Source organism: Typopeltis vanoorti, chromosome 20, assembly GCF_054136105.1.
Source record: "Typopeltis vanoorti isolate ZY-2024b chromosome 20, IOZ_Tvanoo_1.0, whole genome shotgun sequence".
NCBI lineage: Eukaryota > Metazoa > Arthropoda > Arachnida > Uropygi > Thelyphonidae > Typopeltis > Typopeltis vanoorti.
The window spans coordinates 68,618,108-68,639,490 of NC_143568.1; the positions used below are offsets into that span (position 1 = coordinate 68,618,108).

Here is a 21,383-nt window from a genome sequence, read left to right on the forward strand (position 1 = left end):
GACAGCTTATAATTTTCAATGCATGTAACAATCAAGTTACTAAACTTTGCATCAGGCAGAAGTAATTATTCTGCAGAAACAACCAGATAAATGAACACAAAAATTATAATTGCCCACCCATCACTACATATCAAGATGCAGTTTAAGACAGACATGACAAAGTTTCAATAACAATGCTAAGTTCTGTTCATATGCGACATATTTTTATGAAAAATGTAGGATTAAAACAGATTTTTATATTATTAGTCATTTATTCAGAAACTAATATCAGACTAATTTCACTCACATTAAAACTGGTGGCTTCATCAGGGTTTAAATAAAGCACAAAAAATAAAAAAAATAAAAATAAATAAATAAATAAAAAATATATATATAAATGGATAACAAAGTTGTCCAAACAGTCATTACAAAAGAAAAACTGATTCATTCTAAAACATGAATGTTAAGTCGAGTGACATGCATTAGATATCATCAGGAAAAAAATGGTGGTGATTATGGACAAAATTGAAATGCAAGATGTTAAAAGGATTTAATGTAAGATTTCCAGATATCATTTAATATAAAGACCTTGATTTTAGAAGTTTATTTTGCACTTGGTTAGACTATAATAAATTTAGTTTAATCCTTTATCCAAGTGTAAGCAAACAAAGTTTGCGCCTGAAAATATCTTCAGGACTGAGGCAAGGTGGTACATCCGTTGGCAACTCCCAGTAAAGGTGGACCAAGCTCTCATCACTCCTTGTCCCAGTATCTCCCACAATGCAAAGCACATTTCCTTGCGGACATGTATACTGCTATGCATTATACATGTCCGCAAGCAGGTCTCGGTATTGCCGCTACCCAGACCGGTTTTGACCTTTATTGAGGTCTCGTCAGTGGGAGGCAGACCCAGAAGTGGTGATACCAAGGCAGAAGCAACGGAGAAGTCATATTTACTTATACAAGTTGCCAGGTAAAGTTGGTTGAGGTAAATATAACCTCTCCATTGCTTCTGCCTTGGTATCACCACTTCTGGGTCTGCCTCCCAATGACGAGACCTCAATAAAGGTCGAAACCGGTGTAGCGGCACTTCCCTTAATACATAGCAGTATACATGTCCGCAAGGAGATGTGCTTTGCAAACTCTCATCACTCCTGGGACAAGGAGTGATGAGAGCTTGGTCCACCTTTACTGCGAGTTGCCAATGGATGTACCACCTTGCCTCAGCCCTGAAGATATTTTCAGGTGCAAACTTTGTTTGCTTACACTTGGATAAAGGATTAAACTAAATTTATTAAAGACCTTGATCTCTGTTCAAAGATCCATGTGAATGGATAATTAATGGATTCTTTTAGAAGTCTGAAATAAAAGTTTTCTTCCAAATATGGCATAGTGGAAATATTCCAGTTTCTTTTAAGGTTAGTGGATAAGTATGGCTGCCAGATCAGATCTTTCTTTTATGCCAAAATCTTCGACGTGCCCTTTCTCATTCAAATCCATGGGTTGCCTGCCCTATGTGAACAACCAGAACACATGAGAGCATGGTATTCCATATACTCCCAGCTGTTTGTGAAAGGGGTGCTGTCCTTAGGAGACCTGAGTAGGCTTCATACAGTTTGAACTGACTTGAAAGTTCTGATGTTATGATCTTTAAAAAGCAAAGCAATCTTAACGTACAGATTGCCAATGTATGGAATGGTGATCAAATCTTTATAATAGACATTTTGCTTATGGAAAGAGGAATGGCTCGGGAAAAAAAAAAAAAAAAAAAAAAAAAAAAAAAAAAAAAAACTCGGACAAGATTTTTTTTTTTTTTTTTTGTAAAAACCATTAAGAACAAATAATTTTGAGAAAAGGGTTAGAGTTCCATCTTAAGTTTAACTTCATTTAGCAAAACTAGTCAGTTATTAGTTTCTAAATAAATTACTAAGAAAAAACCTATTTTAATATTGAGTTTTACTTTCAACAGCAATAAGTGCTATTACTTTCAAACATTATACATTTTAGTCTGGCTTAGGCCACAAATATTCTTTTGAATTTGAGGAGTGAATCAATAAAATGGTAATATTTTAGCATGCTGTGTTCATGTCATTTATTAATTAAATAATATTTAAACATCTTATGCAATCTGAATATTACCAGCTTGAACAACATTATTATCTATAAATAATATTGTTCACTTTAAAAAAAAAATGAACTTTTATTAATATTTAGGATTTTCTGAACTGAAATTTCATGTAGCTCCTATAGTAGATAATCAACAGAACACAGAAAATCTTGTATGGTAATGGAGCTACCTCTGTATTGCAACTGATAGGTTAACAATGTTTTTATATTAGAAAGAATATCAATCTGACATACCTCGGTATGTATTTTTTAAAGGTAGGGATAACACAGTATTCAGTATAGAACTTGATGACTAAGCCAAAATATCATGAATTTTTTTTAATTTGGGGAGGGGGAATGTTAAGGTGAAGAGCAAATAAATGAGCATTGAAATATATATATCAAATAGATTAAAACATGAATAAAATTAATGATGAAGATAATAAATATAAAAAAAAACTGAATTTTTAAAGGTTACAAATTAAAAACCTGTAATAAACACAACAAACCAGCAACATGAATGATGTGTGCTGGCGGTTTCATTAGGTTTTGTCAGATTTTAAAGAAAGAAAGAGAGAGAGAGAGAGAGAGCTAACTAAACCATCCTAAAAGCCTAGATAGTTTTTTTGTTGAACTTACTTTTCTCACAATCTAAAGCAGTGTTTCTCAACCTGTGGTCTGCGACGATGGGACAGGTGGTCCACAGGCATACTTAAATTAATTAAATAAATATATATTTTTTAATTATCCAAACAAAACAAATTAAAATTGAATAAGTAAGTAAATATTATTGAAATCAAATGGAGACTTAAAAAAACCAACAAACAGCATCAGAATATTCAAAGGCAGAAGCAATAAAACTATATTGTTGTTCACTTCACCCCTCTTTTATTACTTTTCATTCTGCCACTAAATCGGCAAAATGACTAATAATAAAAGAGGGGTGAAGTGAACAACAATATAGTTTTATTGCCATAGACAGTAAGGCAAGATTTCTTACACACCAAAAAAGTGCCGCCAAGAGCGGATCTCTCCCCCCCCCCCTCCCACCTCTGTAACTTAGTGGTCTGTAGAATTGGTTTTAGGCATTTTACTGGTCCTTGGGCTTAGAAAGGTTGAGAAATGCTGATCTAAAAAAACTAAATACACTTATTTTTTTTCAATAACATTTTTGTAAAAATGAAAGAGGGATAAAAAGGTAAAAACAACAAAAATTAGACTTACCACTTAAATTTCTGTCTGTGATACGAAAATTTAATGGACAGAACGCCTTGGATGAGACAACACGTGCACCATCCTTCATCTCAGCAAACCTCATCTTTAACTAAAGGCACAAATAGTTTTATTTCATTAAATAAATTAAATGAATTTATGAAGAGTAGGGAAAAGGACAATGGACTGGAAGAATAATGCATGTATGTGTGCAGGAAGAAGCTGTGTATTTGGAGACTTTGTACTGATGCATTCAAGAACAATGAAAATGATAAAGCTGTAAAGTCAGTAATATCTAAAATCATAATTTGTAGATGAATAAATTTATTTATAACAGGATATTCATAATTATACATCAACTTTTTTAATGATCCTGAATAAACCAATTCTCATTTTGATACACACACACAGATCATATTTTAATATTTGATATCATGGTTATATGTCAAACTTGTCTTAAAAATAACAACATAATTTAATCTTAAAATAACAATGTTTTGTTTGAAAAGAAGTTGACCTGAATACTTAAATTTAGATTTTTAAAGAGATGGTAAAAATTTCGATAGTTTAACCTTTGCTTTCTCCTCGCAGGAGATATTTGGATCTGAGAAACGATGGTTGTGGAAAAGTTATAAGGGAGGAGAAAAAAATGGAAAAGTGCCTGGGATTGGATTAGAGCTAATAAGAATAAAGTCATGGAAGACAAGGGCTGGAGAATTAATAAAGTTAACTGTTTTGCATACCTCTACAACTTTTACTATTGGATGAAATGTAAGAGAATTTATGTGTATCTTGACACTGGTACTGGGAACAGGAAGAAAGTGCAAAAAAGAGTGATAAGTTCTTCACTGGTTGTTCAGATATAGCAAAGTAGGATTTGAAGTTTATTGGTTTATGTTCAAAAAAAGAGGATATAATATGGATGTAACTTGGTTTCATACTGTACATATGCACAGTATGAAATAATGTCAAATATTTTGAGATAGTTTTATATCTCATCATGAGATCAAGAGGATGGATGTAAACAGAAATATCAACATACTGTTGTTGTTATACAACAATCAGCTATCAGTTCTGGGATAAGTGCTGAAAGCCAGAGTGATAAATTTATTATTATTACATAACACCTCCAGGGAGTCCAAAGGCTAATCAAGGGAGGACACCTACTCTATACCTGTCTCCACCACTCAGCACCAACTACAACGAACCACTATAAATTATATATTTAGTTTAATCCTTTATCCAAGTGTAAGCAAACAAAGTTTGCACCTGAAGTATCTTCAGGACTGGGGCAACTCGTGGCAAAGGTGGACTAAGTTCTCATCACTTTCCTTAGTATCCCATAATGCAAAGCACATCTCCTTGAGGACATGTATAACGCATAGCATTATACATGTCCGCAAGGAGTGACCCTTCCCATAATGCTATGCATTATGGGAAGGGTCACTACCTAGACCGGTTTCGATCTTTATTGAGGTCTCTTCAGTGGGGTTCTGCATTGCTTCAACCTGGGTATCACCTCTGGGTCTGGCTCCCACTGAAGAGGCTTCAATAAAGGTCAAAACCAGTCTGAATAGTGACCCTTCCAATAATGCATAGCATTATACATGTCCAAGGCGATGTGTTTTGCATTATGGGATACTAAGGAAAGTGATGAGAACTTAGTCCACCTTTTCCATGAGTTGCTCTATTCCTGAAGATACTTCAGGTGCAAACTTTGTTTGCTTACACTTGGATAAAGGATTAAACTAAATATATAATATATAGAATAACAAAGTGGAAAAAAACTTCCAACATCTTATTTTTCCAGAGTAATTTAATAATAAGGTGCGACACCTTTTGGCAACTGGCATATGGAAATATGAGTTCTGCATTGCTTCAACCTTGGTATCACCTCTGGGTCTGGCTCTCACTGAAGAGACCTCAATAAAGGTCAAAACCATCTGGGTAGTCACCCTTCCCATAATGCATAGCATTATACATGTCCGCAAGGGGATGTGCTTTGCATTATGGAATACTAAGGAAAGTGATGAGAACTTAGTCCACCTTTGCCACGAGTTGCCCCAGTTCTGAAGATACTTAGGTGCAAACTTTGTTTGCTTACACTTGGATAAAGGATTAAACTAAATATATAATTTATAGTCTAACCAAGTGGGGAAAAACTTCCTACAACGAACTGCAACTACAATCATCATCTACACCAACACCATAATTTGCTCTGGCAAAATTATCATGCTGGTTATGAAATTAGAAATCCTTCTGAAATTAGCCAAAACACCAAACTAGGAGTATGCAAAGAAGATGGTATTCAAGCAAACCAGGTTTAAGTTATGCATCTAAGAGGTAGGTTAAAAAAAAACCTTGATCAAAGACTAGAGACCACAGATATAAAGGTCCTGAGAAAAATTAGAGAATTGAACTGATGGCATCAATGGAAGAATCATTAAAAATGAAGATATTAGAAAGGAACTTGACACTGTTTGCATTCAAGAATATGTAAGGAAAGGTTAGCAAAACAGGTGTTTGATTTGATACCAAGATGACAGGGAAGAGACCCAAAGGAAGTCTAGGTGGATTGATTCAGTCAGAAGTTCCTTAAAAGCACGAAATGTTTTGTGAAATATACAATAGATATGACAATATTAGAGTGCTGAGAAGTAATAGATTAATTTGGAGGAAAATTGTGGATAGGAGATTAATAATCACATAAGCTTAATCATGTAGTGCTCTCATAATAATCTGAACACCCCTTGAGAGTACATATCAGGAAATTGATAATGATAAGTGTGTATGAGGATCCAAATGCCTCCTATCAGTAATTAATAACCAAATATCAAAAATTTTTTTCTTATTGTTTTTTTTTTTTTTAAATTGAAGTGTTTGGGATAACGTTTCTAAAAACACAATTTTGCAAATTTAAGATTAATATACTTGGAGAAACTGATCTGACATATAAACCCTGCAATATTATAATACAGTGATCTTAAATTACAATATATTGCTAATTTTAGTGTTACGAGCCAAATAAATTTGTCTCCTCTCCCTTTAGGAACAGTGCAGAGAATAACGGCAAGGTCAAAGATTATTCAATCACTCAGTAAACTTTTACAACTCTCAATGGAATGAAATAAATCCAAAATTTTATGTTCAAGGACAGCAAATTCAGGATTATTTTAATAGCATTTTGCATATTGCCAAATACTACTAAAATAATAATAAAAAATAAAATAATAATCAGCAATCATTAAGCCATTCAATATCAATGTTCAGAATGTTAGATTTAACCACACTTTCATATATACAATTCTTCATCTACTTTTACACTGGATAATGCAAAGCACACATTCTTTCAGACATGTTTTGCTTACAGTTGGATCAAGGATTAAACCAAGAATATATTTTCTTGGCATCTATCTCTGATCTGGACATTTTAATAATAAGGAATACACATTTTCATTACTTGTATATGGGAAATCTATGCCTTTTGCATTAATTCAACCTTATCTATTCAGGGTCTGGTTCCACTGATGATGTTTTATTATGGTCATCTTTGGATTGGCTTGCTTCCTGGGGAATAGAGAAGCTCTGCTTGGTGGTGGGATTTGGCTTATCACTGAGTGGAACTACCACCAAATTTCCTTTCCTGGAGTGATTCAGGTCAGGAGTGATAAGTTTAGTAGTGATCCTTTATAGTTGCTGAGTGAGATTCGGAGTGATTTTGTAGATCGCCCAGGTATCCAAGTACTTCAATAAAAGTCGAAACCAGTCTGGATAGTGGTCCTTTCCGTAATGCATAACATTATACACATCTGAAAGTGCATGTGATTTACATTATGGGGTGCTAAGGTAATTGATGTGAAGTCATTAGCCTCTATATACAAGTAGCCTAGTCATGAAGATACTTCACGTGCAAGCTTTGTTTGCTTACATTTGGATAAAGGATCGCTTTATCCAAAATTTTTTTGAAAATCTTCAACACTGTCTCATATTATGCAAAATGGCCAGATATATCATGGTGTCAAGAGGTTGCACTTAGAGTACATATAGATATGCATGTTTGGGGATTTTGGAACATTTAAAATAATTTTTTATTGCTTTATTGTAGTGCCGGTATTTAATCATATAGGCAAACACGATAGTAAAAACTATTTATTCAAATAATCTAGTTTTGTGAAATAACTATTTCACATTGTTTGGAGTAGTGAATAAAAAATTAAGCTAAAAACAAGTAAAGATCATAATGCAAATATTTGGGGGAGAAAAAAAAAGATAGACTAACAATGGAATGCATGCATGTGCTATGAGAACATTTGATGGTTAATGGCGTGTGCAAACAGCATCTGTATGTACAAGATGTTTATGAGAAAGATCCAGACTTGGTGGAATATCATGCTTTGTTTCATGTTGTGGATATTTTAGCATTTCAGATGATTCTTTAAACATCTCTGGAGAAAAAGCTGTATCTATGAATCATTTCAATGCACTGCCAATCCTGAGTCCCCTCCATGTCCTTGAACTGTTCTGATGTGCAAATCTCTCCTAACTTGCCAGTCTGTCCTACATAATACATTCCACAGGCACATCTGCAGCAGTACAGACAAAAGAAAACAAAAGCTCAATTATCCCTGTTCCACCCTGCCAAACGATGGTTGTAACAGAACAATAATCAATAAAATCAGCAAGACAGGAGAGATTCATACGTCAGAACATTTCAAGGGCATGAAAAAAAAAAAAGGATTGGCAGCACATACAAGAGAATCTTTGGAAGCACACGATTCATATGGATTTCAGCTTCTATTCGAGGGTGTTTAAAGAATCATCTGAAATGCTAAAATATCCACAATAGTGCAACAAGAAAAAAAGACATGATATCAGACCAAGCTTAGCTTAGACCTCTCTCATAAACCTCATGAATGCAGATACCAGAGGCACACATAATGCCACCAACAATGAAGTATTTTCACAGTACATGCACACATTCAACTGTTATTTGCACTGGGAGATTTACCTGCTTTTAGCTTAATTTTTTTTTATTTTTATTCAGTGCTACAGCAACATTACATCCAAAAGAAGTAAAGCAAGTTTGACCAAAATAACAGCCAATAGTTTTCCTTTTCAAAATCAATTTTGGCTGTACTGATAATTTGCTTGCTATTATTTCTGGATTTGGTATGGGTAGAAAAGGACAGTTCAATGATAGCCTGTTAGTGATATGCTCAATTCTTCTCTTGAGCAGTTTGAAACTAATGAAAGAACCAAGGTTTGGATAATAAAAGAGAATTTGAAGTGGAATAGAAAATGAAAGTTTTCCATACCTATAAAAATTGCTACAGTGAAGTGTTCAGTGTAAATACTTAGATTAGAAGCCTAGGAATAATAATCCACAAACTGAAGGAAATGAAGCAAAGAAATAACTAAGATCCACTTGGTATTCTTATGCTGACAAACATGGAATTGACAGCTGAATAATTATTGCTCTTTGAGAGAAGAAGGTGACACAGTACATAGTGATCAGAGCTACCTAGATGATAAAGAATACTTGAAAAGGATTCCAGATGAAGATGACATCAAGAGTATTTAGAGTGTGGTCAGGACTATCTAGTATTCTTGTAGGCATGGAAAAAGAATTGAGTGACAGAAAATGAATCTGCAATTTCTTCCTGCATCAGTGTAGTTGGAAACAAAAAAGCAAAGTTGAAGATGAACATGAAAACATTAAAATTTCAGAGAAAAATGACTTTGCTGTTAGGAAATCTGAACTAGAGTTAAGATTTAAAGAAAGAAAAAACTTCATACAATGATGGCATTAGGAAAGTGACTAAAAACAAATTGATCTCACAGAATGAGATAAAATGATTTTCAGGCAAAGATCAAAAAAAATTATTTTTTGCTTGGATACACTCTAACATGGAATATTACAGACAAATGCCACCTTTAAGATGAAAAGAAGCAAAGATGGGTCAGAATCAAAGAAGCTGCTAATTGAGTTTCAGTTAGGAAAACTGCGTGTAGTATTTATACCGAAGATGAATGTCATCGGGTTTTCATATATTTGTGAAGTACATCAAGAAAATTTTGGGAGTTTCGTTTATTTTTCTGCATATGCATATATATTCTTCCAATGAATGGCCTCAGAGGCTGTAAAATATTGCTAAAATCAGCACAAGCTGATTTTAGCAGTATTTCCATAAAAAGCAATAAGTATTTTCTGCATATTTCACGATTTCCTAATATGTCAAAATCATAGTTAAAGATTATTTATTAAGCAGCAATTTATCTTACCTCGTGATCAACAGTTGGTCCAAATGCAAAGTTATTCACAAAAACCAGCCTGAAAAAAAAAAAAAAAAAAAGAAAGAAAGAAAGAAACATTTATTTTAGATATTTTTTTTTCTTCTTTTGAAATGTGAAAATTAGCACTAGATTACTTCACAATTATCAAATCCAAAATTTCGCTCAACAAGCACATCTTGATTCCCTGATATTCTTATGTATCTGAATACTGGCAATATGGAATAAAATTATTCTCCACAGAACATTAGTCACTTTGCTTACAATAGCTCCAAAATCCAGTTACTGGAACTTGACACCACTGCTTTATGAATGCAGTCAGCATCAGCATTTGACACTAAGATCACCTAAAAGAAAACCCTCCAGCAATAAGGCATTCTACCTTTGAATTTCAATTTCTTGAATAATGCAATTATTAAGCATTACTAAGTTTGTGGGTAGTCACTAAATCCAAACTCAGTTGGCAGACAATCACTGTATAGCATATATTATTGCTCTAACAGTGTATCCACTATTCTGGAGTTTGTGAATTGTCAAAAGCACACCACTTCCTCTGGACATTAGGATACAATATACAGCATCTCCAGGCATAAGTACATCACAACAATAGCTTTAAATTAAAGATACCAAGTAATTATATACTTGGTTTAATCCTTTATCCAAATGTAAGCAAACAAAGTTTGTGCCTGAAATATTTTCAGGACTAGGTCAACTCATGGTAAAGGTGGTATGACTTCACATCACTTGCCTTAGTATCCCACGATGCAAAGCACATCTCTTTGCAGACATGTATAATGCTATGCATTAAGGGAAGGGTCACTACCCAGACTGGTTTCAACTTTTATTGAGGTCTCATCAGTGGGAGCCAAACCCAGTCACACCACCTTTAGCATGAGTTTTCCCAGTCCTGAAAATACTTCAGGCATAAGCAAACTTTGGATAAAGGATTAAACCAAGTATATAATTTCTTGGTATCTTTAATTTATAGTATAACCAAGTGAAAAAACTTTCAACAACATCAATAGCTTCCTCAGCATTCAAAATATTTTACGCCCCCAACTCTCAACTCTTTCTAAATCCCAAATATGCCCATCCTTAGAATACATCTTACATGTTTGAGGTGGTGCACCTAAAACTTACTCTAAAAATTCCTTCTTGACAGTGTCCAGAGGTGAGCAACTTGGCTCATAGATAATCTCTTACAGATTCACTTCAACTTCTATCTCACAGACACAATGTCTTGGCACAGTGTCTATTCTACAGGTACTTCAATGGTCATTGCTCCGCTGAACTGGCACCAATCATCCTTCCACTTTCTGTTAGGCCTATTTAAACAAGAATGGTAGCTGCTCAACATCCCTTTTCTGTGCAAATGCAAACACACCAAACGCAAATCTCCTTTTATTCCATCTACCACAGCTGGAATAGCCCCCCCCCCCCCCCCATGAATTATTCCCAATTACGTCCTGCAACTCTTCAAAAAAACTAGATGGCAATATCCTCTTCTCATTGCATATTTTTTTTATTTTTCAATTCACATGTGTCTGCCAAAATAATCAACTCTTTCACTCCTTCCTTCTGCAAACTAACAGCTTCATTAATATCCTTGAAAAGAAATGACAGAAGTCATCTGAGAAACTCATGAAGAGGTTGTTAGCTGTGCTGCTATTATAGAAATTTTCCCATTAAGACTATGGACATGCTGAGTTATTTATAATTGTTACCCCTATCCATCAATTTTCATGTCTTACTAGATCATTTCATTCTTCATCTGCAGTTTTCTATCTTTTCGCACCATCAGGTGTTGACTTTCAAGCGTTTCAATGACTTGATGTAATATGCACTAACAATTCATAAATATAACAATTGGTGATCTAACCTCTTTACCATAATTTTTAGATCTGGTGGGGGATTGTAGCCATTGGCTAAGAAGGTACTGTGAATGTGTTCAAATCTGTGGCAAGTGCAATATTATCTGAAATAGTAATTTTTCCTTGTAGTACAGTGTTATGATAATCTTATACTGTTGTTGTTGTTGGGGGGGGAGGGGGGAACACTTTTGTCAAATGCATCTACCTGTGTGTAATTTTCTTGTAAACTGAGAATGCCAAGGATCTGTCAGGTTGGAGTGCAATCAAAGTATTTAAAGGAAAGAGACTGATTTCTGTGTGTGTTGTCTAAGGTGAGGTCCTGGTTGTTAAGATGTGTTAGGGAAGTGTTAAAAGCCTCAAAGCCACGAGGCCAAATGGAGAACTTATGTACAGCCAAACTGTAGGTAGGTGTGTGTGTGTGAGACAGAGGTCATGCCTTTTCTTCAAAGATCTCCACAAAGAGATATTGTGAGGAGATTCTGCTTGGATAAGGGCAAAGGCATTTTTGTTCTCTATTCACCAGTCAATAGAGAGCAAAAATACCTTAGCCCTTATCCAAGCAGAATTTCTTCACAATATCATTGTCAGAGTGAGATTAAGCCTCGCACTCCAAGACATCGACATAATGGTCAGTTCTGACATCTCTTTTCCAACAACATTCCTCTTAAAGACACTTTACAAATTAGGGAAGATTTGGTTGTTTTGAGACAATGAGTCTGAGTCAGGGGTCTGGGACTAAAAAGTTTATAAAAATTATTTGAAAAAATAAAAGACTTATTTTTTTGAAAATAATTTTATCATAAATAATTTACATTTGTAAATAAATTTTAATTTATGAAAACAATTTGCACTCTTATTTTCGTTAATCATATGCTATTTTACTTAATCACACTTCAATCACTCCCCCACCACACACACACACACACACACACACACACACACACACACACACACACACACACACACACCATATTCCTTAAATGTGACACAAAAACTTAGAATGAAGGGCCACGATATTATTCTGGCATTTACACAGGTATTTAGATTGTCTATGTTCGCAATGATATATTTTTTGGTGTTTAACTGAAAATGGAATTGTTTTTATTCATGAAAAAAAAAGCTAACTATTTTAATTAAATTTTTATTTCCATTTATAAATACATTATTTTTTATTCAAAAAATAAAATTCAAAAAAAGCTAATACATTCAAGGATATGTCTTTTTGCATCAGGATATTCTGACCCCAAAACTTAATTTTCAGCAATTTCTTTTATTGTTTGCTATGGTAACTGTTGACTGTATTAAGGAAAGAAAATGGAACTCGATAATTCTCACAAATTTATTTTTTTACAAAAACTTTACTGCCAGTGGCTTGGATTCAGTAAAGTACATTTTCTGCAACTTTGAATTTGGGAAAATAACAAAATTACATGGGGGGGGGGGGATTTTGATGACCACTGAAAGATTGTATTCATATATTACAGAATGTTCTCATATAATAGTATATATGAGAACAGATAGAAAGAAGAATTGCATTAAATGATGGACAACTGCAGTTTATCAACTTAGTTCTATTTGAAAAAAAAAAAAGTACAGTGATACCTAAGTTTAGTTCGCTGTTTCTTTCTCAAAACTTTCCCTTTCTTTAAGATGTTCATGCATGTGTGCACATAATCCCTGTAATAACTGAGATTTTTTTTTTTTTCACTTTTTCAAAAGTGAAAAAAATAATATGGAAATGAAAAAAAAATATTTGCATGTTTATCGATTTGTGATCTCTTTTCAAATGCACAAAAATTACCAGTTCCCATTCCAAGTATATGAAAAATACAGGAAAAGGTTCACAAATTTGTACTGTCATATTTCAGGAAAAAAAATCTTATAACAAAAAACACCATCAAACACTACTAAAAAAAAAAAAAAAAACACATTAAACTTGTAGAAATCAATCATATAGCCAATCTTCTCACACTATGATGATGATTTTATAACATGATTTTCCAGAGTAATGCTTATCATTTTAGTTAAATCCAAGATTCCCATATAAAAATAAACATTTTTTTCAATACCACCAAGCCAATCATATGTAATCCTAATTACAGAAATCAAAATATAAATTTTGCTAGATTAAGCTAATAATATTGACAGCTACACACAGGTACCAAAGCACAAGTGTTTCGAATTTTGTGTTTACTTACGATGAATTCATTAGGCTTTCTCTATGTCCTTCTGTTAAAAAGTCTCCTTTAATTAATTCATAATCCCCGTATGTTTTTCCATACCACTTCATCCAAAATTTGAAATTTTCATCCATAGCCTAAAAGAAAACATATTATACAGAGGTGACTACAAAAATTTATATCATAGTTGTTTACAAAGTTACGTGTAAATCAAGAAATAATAGCAATTATTTAGAGGCAGAAGTAAGCTTTTACAGAGAAACTGAAACAAATATATGATGAATAATAATCATTCATATCATAAGTTTAGCTTAATCCTTTATCCAAGTGTGAGCAAACAAAGTTTGTGCCTGAAAGTATCTTCAGGACTGAGCTAAGGTGGTGTAACACCAAAGCAACTCATGGCAAGGTGGAGAAAGCTATCATCACTCCTATCTCAGTATCTCCCATAATGCAAAGCATATCTCCTTGCGGATATGTGTAATGCTATGCATTAAAGCAAGGGCCACTACCCATACCGGTTTCGACCTTTATTGAGGTCTCATCAGTGGGAGCCAGGTCCAGTGGTGGAGACACCAAGGCAGAAGCAATGAGAGGTCATCCCCACCTATAGGAGTTGCCAAAAGGTGTACAACCTTATTATTAATTACTCCGGATTCAGAGAAAGATGTTGAGAGTTTATTTTTCACTTGGTTAGACTATAATAAGTTTAGTTTAATCCTTTATCCAAGTGTGAACAAATGAAGTTTGCACCTCAAAGTATCTTCAGGACTGAGCTAAGGTGGTGCAACACCAAGGCAACTCGTGGCAAAGGTGAAGAAAGCTATCATCACTCCTATCTCAGTATCTCCCATAATGCAAAGCACATCTCCTTGCAGATATGTGTAATGCTATGCTATGATACTTTCAGGTGCAAACTTTGTTTGTTCACACTTGGATAAAGGATTAAACTAAACTTATTATAGTCTAACCAAGTGAAAAATAAACTTTAAATCATTCATATCGTTATATTATATAATAATGATTTTTCAACAGTTCACAAATGTTCAAAAAAAAAACAAAGTTCAGCAAATTAAAGAAAGAAAACAGTTCAACAAGAAATCTGAATACCTACATAAACAAAACAGGGAGAAATATACGAGAGGTTTCTGAAAAATAAGGTAACATTTCCCCCCCAACGAGAATGTTTAATAATAGGAAGTTGAAATTATACACTAAGAAATAAGTGAACATGCACTACTTCTCCACAATGTCTCCAAATTCACTGACATATTTGACTCAACAATAGATCAGTTTACCAATACCCAGTAACCAACATCACACCGCCTGATGAACTTCCTCATCCATAGTAAAATGCCTTCTGAAGGGGAGGTAAACATGGAGGTCTGAAGGCACTGAGTCTGGGCTGTAGGGAGAATGTGGTAGTTTCCCAATGACAACAGCGCAACCACTCACAAAGGGTGTGCACAGTGTGTGGAGTAATGTTGTTGTGCACTAAAATCATGCCGCTTAACAGGAGTCCTGGTTATTTGCAACGAATATTGCCTTTCAGTTTGTCCAATTAAAGTTCTTCATTGATTGTTCCTCCTTTCAGGAAGAAGTCCACTAACATAATGCCTTGATGATTCCAGAACACAGTGGCCATGACTTTTTGGACAGTGGGAACAGTTTTGAATTTTTTGTGCACAGGAGATTATAGATTTCTCCAGATCACAGAGTCTTGTTTGCTCTCTAGAGTAAAGTAATGAACCCACATTTTGTCTCCTGTGACAAAGCAAGCAAGAAAATCCTCACATTTGTTGCTGTATCGCAACAGATTCTCCAGACACATCCCTGTTCATGTTGCTATGTGCTCTTCTGACAACTGTCGGGGCACTCAGCAGGAGCACATCATTCTAAAGCCAAGAACACCATAAACAATTTCATAAATGCTGGACTTACTCAAGTTCACCACTTGTGCAATTTCACTCACCATTCTTCAAGAACGATACCCCAATGTGCAAAATGTTGTCTTCTATCTTGCTTGATGTTGATCTCCGATGTCATCAATGTCCACTTTAAATTCACTGGACTGAAAACACCCTTGCTTCTTTGACATCATCTTTTCGCCATACAGAACAACAGTTCATGGTGGCACTTGATGAAGCCACTTTTGCTTACAAAAAACATTTCTCCACTTTCTGTTGGACCTGTTAAAACAAGAGCTATCTGTTCTCTGGAAAAGCCTTCCTCATAATTTATTTCTCAACACCCACAACCTCCAGCTCTTTAATCTCAATCCTTACCTGCAACCCACACACAGCACTGATGTACTACAGATTATTGTAAATCTCACTGTAATAAATATTTTACACCCACCCACACACAGTAATAATCCACCTTACAACACTTTACTTTACAGCAATCTGATCATATGATGCTTTTCAATTATGCCCAATGCACATTTATATGATGCTGCATTCATTCATATGACAGTTTTAGCAATATGATGCACCTCTGAATCAGCCAATGTACAGTTTTCAACTGTTTAAGATATTGTTGCATCTCTCTGTCTTAGTGAAATTATAAACTGTTCATAATTAATTTTATTTCATTGTTGTTAATAATGTTATGTTAACAATGCAACATAGAATTCAGAGTAAAGATGCTGTTGCTTCCAGTGAAAAGAAGGTACATAAACTTATTACAATAGATATTGAAGTTAAATTTAGTGACGATGGTGTATCGAACATTGAAATAAGCCGTGGGCTCAACTTACCTCTCAGTACTATTGTTACAGTTCTTAAAAACAAAGATAAAATGAAAAGTGCTACACTAGTTTAATACTATAGTTATCTGTAAATGTGGCAGTCTGGTGTTATTGCCAAAATGAAAAACTTACCGTATATTATCACGTATAATGTGATCTACATATAATGCGAACTAGAAATTTTGTTTGAAAACTAGCCCTAAAATGCCATGTCCATGTATAATGCGATCTGTTAATCTTGTTTCATAACATTATAAATAATAAAATACGAATTAAAGAAAGAAATATTTTAAAACAAAATGTCAAAATCCTTTAAATTCTTCTTCATCTTTTGAGTCATCAAACATTTCATTTATAAATTCACCTGTAGGGATTGCGTCATCAGTGTAGCAGTTGCCATCTTCTTCATGCTCTCCATTTTGTTGCGAGTCATCCTCGCTTTCGTATATGACGTGATCTTCAGATGCATCCATTGAATTACTTATTCCACATTTAAGAAATGAGCGTTGAATCATTTCAGATGGTATCGAATCCCATGCTTCTTTAACCCAGCTGGTGACTAGGGTGATCTCAGGCTTCTGAAAAATCCCACCCTTTATCATCTTCACCAAACCAGATGACATCCATTCTCCCCATTTTTCACATAAGTGATCTTTAAATGGCTTATTCAAGCTGACATCAAGCGGCTGCAAAATGGAAGTTAGACCACTCAGTATGACTGCTAGGTCTGTACATAGCTCACGTGCTCTCTCTTTGCTTGCTTCTGTTAAATGCGCCCGAAACATATCCCAGACTACCATGTTTTGTTGACGTAACAAGCTACCTGGACGTACGTTTGATACTTGATCCAGCCACAATTGTAAACCTTCTTCATCCATCCAACCTTTCTGATTGGCACAAACAATTACACCTGGTGGAAATTTCATATGCTTCAGAATTTTCTTCCTTTTAAATATCACTGTTGGCTTTAATTTGGTTCCATCTGCCATCCATGCTAGAACAATGGTAAAATGCGTTTTTTCATGTCCCGTTGTTTTTATGAAGACACCCTTTTCACAACTGAGTTTACTGTTCGATTCCCAGGCATAAAGTACATGGGCATCTCATCCATATTGCCAATTTGGGAAAGTTCATATCCGTGACACTTCCGTAATTTTATGATAAATTTATGGAAGGACTGCACTTTTTCTTCAAGCTGCTTTGGTAACTTCTGTGCAATTTTTGTTCGGTGTCGTAATGTTAATGCTTTGCATTCCATAAATCTGTTGCACCACCCAGGCGAAGCAAGAAAAGATGAAATACCTGGTGTGTCCTTGAATTTACCATTCTTGAGTTGAAGAGCTCGAAAACGAATTGCATTTCTTGTTACTATAATGCCATATTGTCGTTGCGTCAAAATCCATTCATTTAGCTCTTCTTCGAGTTCTGGAAAGGATGCTACATCTCCACGACAGGCACGTTTCGTTTTGCGGATTTTTTCAAGACTGTCTTTTTTGCTTACGCCAAAGTCTAATATTACTCTCTACTACACCAAATTCTCTCATAGCAACACTGTTATTATGTTCTTCTGCAAACTGCATGACATGCAATTTAAATCCTGCTTCAAAAGATGAAGGTTTACGTTTCTGTTGGCTCATTTTCAGGCTAGGTTTGTTTAACGAATAATATTTAAAATGAACTGTGGTTAAACCGATATACCTAACTGTGCTCTATCATTCGGCGATGGAGCGTGCATCGTATCTGCACAAAAAAGCCAGTAATGTAAGTAGCTTTATGCGCAGATAAGATGCGCGCTCGGTCGCCGAATGCGAGTGGGTCAAGTAGATTTGGTTGCATAGGCACTGGGTAGTATATATTGTGTGTGCAAGTCTAATAAGATGTTATATTTTTTAGGATCCACATATAATGCGAACCCCTAACTTTAAGTAGCATTTTTTACCATAAATTTTTCGCATTATACGCGATAATATACGGTAATAGCATAGACTGATGACCAAATTGGTTGGTGTGTTCACTTAAAGTTAAGCTATCCAAAATAACTTTTTTTGTTTACAAAAATTAAATTTTTTTGTTTGTGTAAATGGCATAAATTAATGCTTTATTTACTTCATTTACTTAATAACATTTACCTGCTTATAAATGTTATTAAGCCATTATGTGCATGCGCACGCACGTGTGTGTGTAAAGGAACTGATTGAGATTATCAGTTGGGGAATGCTAGCTATTACTTTATGCCTTACTGGCACACAGAAGCTTGAATCTGGCAGGCATGATCTATTTACAGATGCAGTTTAGAAATTTTATTTTCTTATATGATTTATCAGTATCATAACCATGTATAAATTTAAATAAATCTGAACATGGTTTTGTTTAGATTTATTTAAATATTTAATATCCTCTCACTAATATTATTATTATGAGCAATCTAGCTTTCAAAACAAAAACTAGGGCCATAATGAACCATTCAAGTAGGCTGGTGATGAAAAGCAAAGCCTTTCACAGCTGATTCAATTTTAACTTTCTGTAGTATGCCCTTCTCTTCGGGGCTCTGGAAAGGTGAGTACTGCTGCCCTAAAAGAATACCTTCCCCTAGCTGAAAGAAATGCCAACTAGTTATCTAGATGGTAAATAATTTCATCACTCAGTGAATCACCACCCACCCTGCTTACTCAAGGCATCAAGTGACTATTTTCATGTTTCATTTCCAGTTTCCGTCCCTTTCCATTCTTCTTACATATAGTGCATGTGGTGGCCATACTGGAAACACTCTTCACACTTACTCAACTATGGAGTCTGCACTATTCCACTTGCAACTATAGCATTAAAGCTGTTCTGCATGCTGGCTATGAGATATTACCAGGACCACACCTGTTGGCAACACTTTAGAAGGTGTCCAAAGATTGGTTGGCAAATAATCCTCCTGCTGCTTACTCTCCCTGGTTATGCCTGGAAGAAGTGAGTAGAGTAGCTTTCAGGGAACAATGTCAACACCACACTTGGATTGGAGTCTAGGTACTCCCTGTGGGGGAGTTATGTCATACACCTATACTATACAGTTTTCCAACATCTATTACCATGAAAAAATGTATAAAAACATAACTTTGTATAAAAGTATAAAAAAGCCACATCCCCCAAGAAAAACAGCTCTAGTTTTTGCCAACATCCACAGTATTAATACTGACATCAATGATGTGCAGCATCACTTATTGACATCCAAACTCTTATCCATTACAACCTCAAACGACATCTTCCACGATGTCAGCTCACTTACATTTTCCAAATTACATCATGCATGATGCCTGGCATAAGAAGAGTGGACCATGCACTTTTGTCAGGTCTGATAACTCATGACAAAGGTTTATTAGACTTGGAATCTCCTTTTTATGATTTACTTTGGCTGAAGATTTCCTGGGCTAATTTCGTTGTCTTCATTTGCCGTCTTCACTTCTCTCCCAATTCTGATAACTACATTAGTCCAATCAAATGTGAGATAATATTGCTTGGAGATTTCAACATGCATAATTCTGATTAGATCCCCTTCTCTATCTTCACAGGCCAAGCTGAAAGAGAAGCTGAATTGTGTGCTGTCAGTAATGATCTAATAATAACCCATGTCTAATTATTAGTTCTAGAATGACTATTCCCTGATTCATCAATCACTAATCTTTATCCAAGCATGCATTGGTTTCCAACAAATGTATCAAAGTAGTCCACACTAATAATAATAATCGTATGATGATACACGGCCGCGAGTCCCCTTTACAGAGAGGTACAGCACCATCTCAGTCCGCCCAAATTTTATCTGGGCTCTGGAACCGGCATAGCTGATGAATCAGACCTATGGCTGGGTCAGTATTCCTGACTGTAATCCGTGTGTGTTCACAGGGCCGGTTTGCCTGCTTGCGGGATGAAAAACTCCAGATAAACTGGTGGAAAAACCCTGCTGTCCACACCCAAGACCGACTAACTTGGCTATGGCTGAGGAAGATCCTTAAGCTCCCCGCATCGTCGACGGGAATCGAACCTAGGACACTCCTTCCCCAGGCATATGGTTGCGAAGCGCATAGCCACTAGGCTAACCGCACAGACTTGTAGCCCACACTAAAAATGCAACACATACTCAGTCACTCGAGATAAAATCTTCAGCTTCTCACTCAGTGCACACTACAATCCATAACAACTGCAAAGACATCGACAAATCTGAAGCAGATGTTGTAAGAGTCAAATGCATTAACTTTGTCAAGACTGCTGGGCAAAACTTCTGCCCTACCATGTTTCCACTTCTCTCTCATCCTGGTGGATGGTAACATCTAATGTTAAGAGATCTCTTGACATCAGTCTTTTCCTCCAACTCTTATTTAGATATACCTCTTCTGATCCTTCATTAAAGGGGGGGGGGGGGGCATCAAGAAAAATACTCAATAGCTTTTGTACTAAAGTTCCCTGGCCTAGATGGTAACCCTCCAATAAGAGCTTGTGCTCCATAACTAGCATCCATGCTACAACATCTTTATAAGTTGATATATTCACCCAACATCTTTCCAACAACATGGAGGTAAGCCTTTATCCAGACTGTTCCTAGAAAGGAACATAAGTCAGCTATCACACTATTCCATCGTCTTTCAATACCCTCAAAAGTGATGGAGGTCATAAGCAATCATCTTCTCCATTACCCAAAGATCACTAATTAACCAGCCATTAGTTTGTGATTCCAAATATGATCTCCAACCACCTGTGTTCTACAGCAGACCCTCACTAACTTTTTCCAATCTTGGACACAAGCCATGGAAAGATGGTCACTCTTGATATATCAAAGATATATGATTGAGTCTGGTACTGTAGCCTTCTTTACCAAGTTGCCATCCTCCTTGTTGTTCGATGTATGTCATGGTGGATGGTTCTCTGTTGCCTGTTTTTTCCCATCAATACTGGAGTATCCCAAGGATCTATGCTCCTCATCTATGCTCTTACTCCTATAAATTAATTGTCTTCTCT

The 21,383-nt window shown here is 35.3% G+C and overlaps 1 protein-coding gene across 2 annotated transcripts in view; it reads right to left on the minus strand.

Moving 5' to 3' along the window:
- Positions 1–21,383, minus strand: part of gpp (DOT1 like histone lysine methyltransferase grappa) — a 282,498-nt gene that overhangs the window by 78,790 nt on the left and 182,325 nt on the right. For both annotated transcript variants that reach the window (XM_090409770.1, XM_090409771.1), the window contains 3 exons: positions 13,658–13,776; positions 9,580–9,628; positions 3,310–3,409 (listed from right to left, as the gene is read on the minus strand). In XM_090409770.1, the coding sequence (XP_090265896.1) occupies positions 3,310–3,409; positions 9,580–9,628; positions 13,658–13,776 (268 nt within the window). The remainder of the gene's footprint in view (positions 1–3,309; positions 3,410–9,579; positions 9,629–13,657; positions 13,777–21,383) is intronic.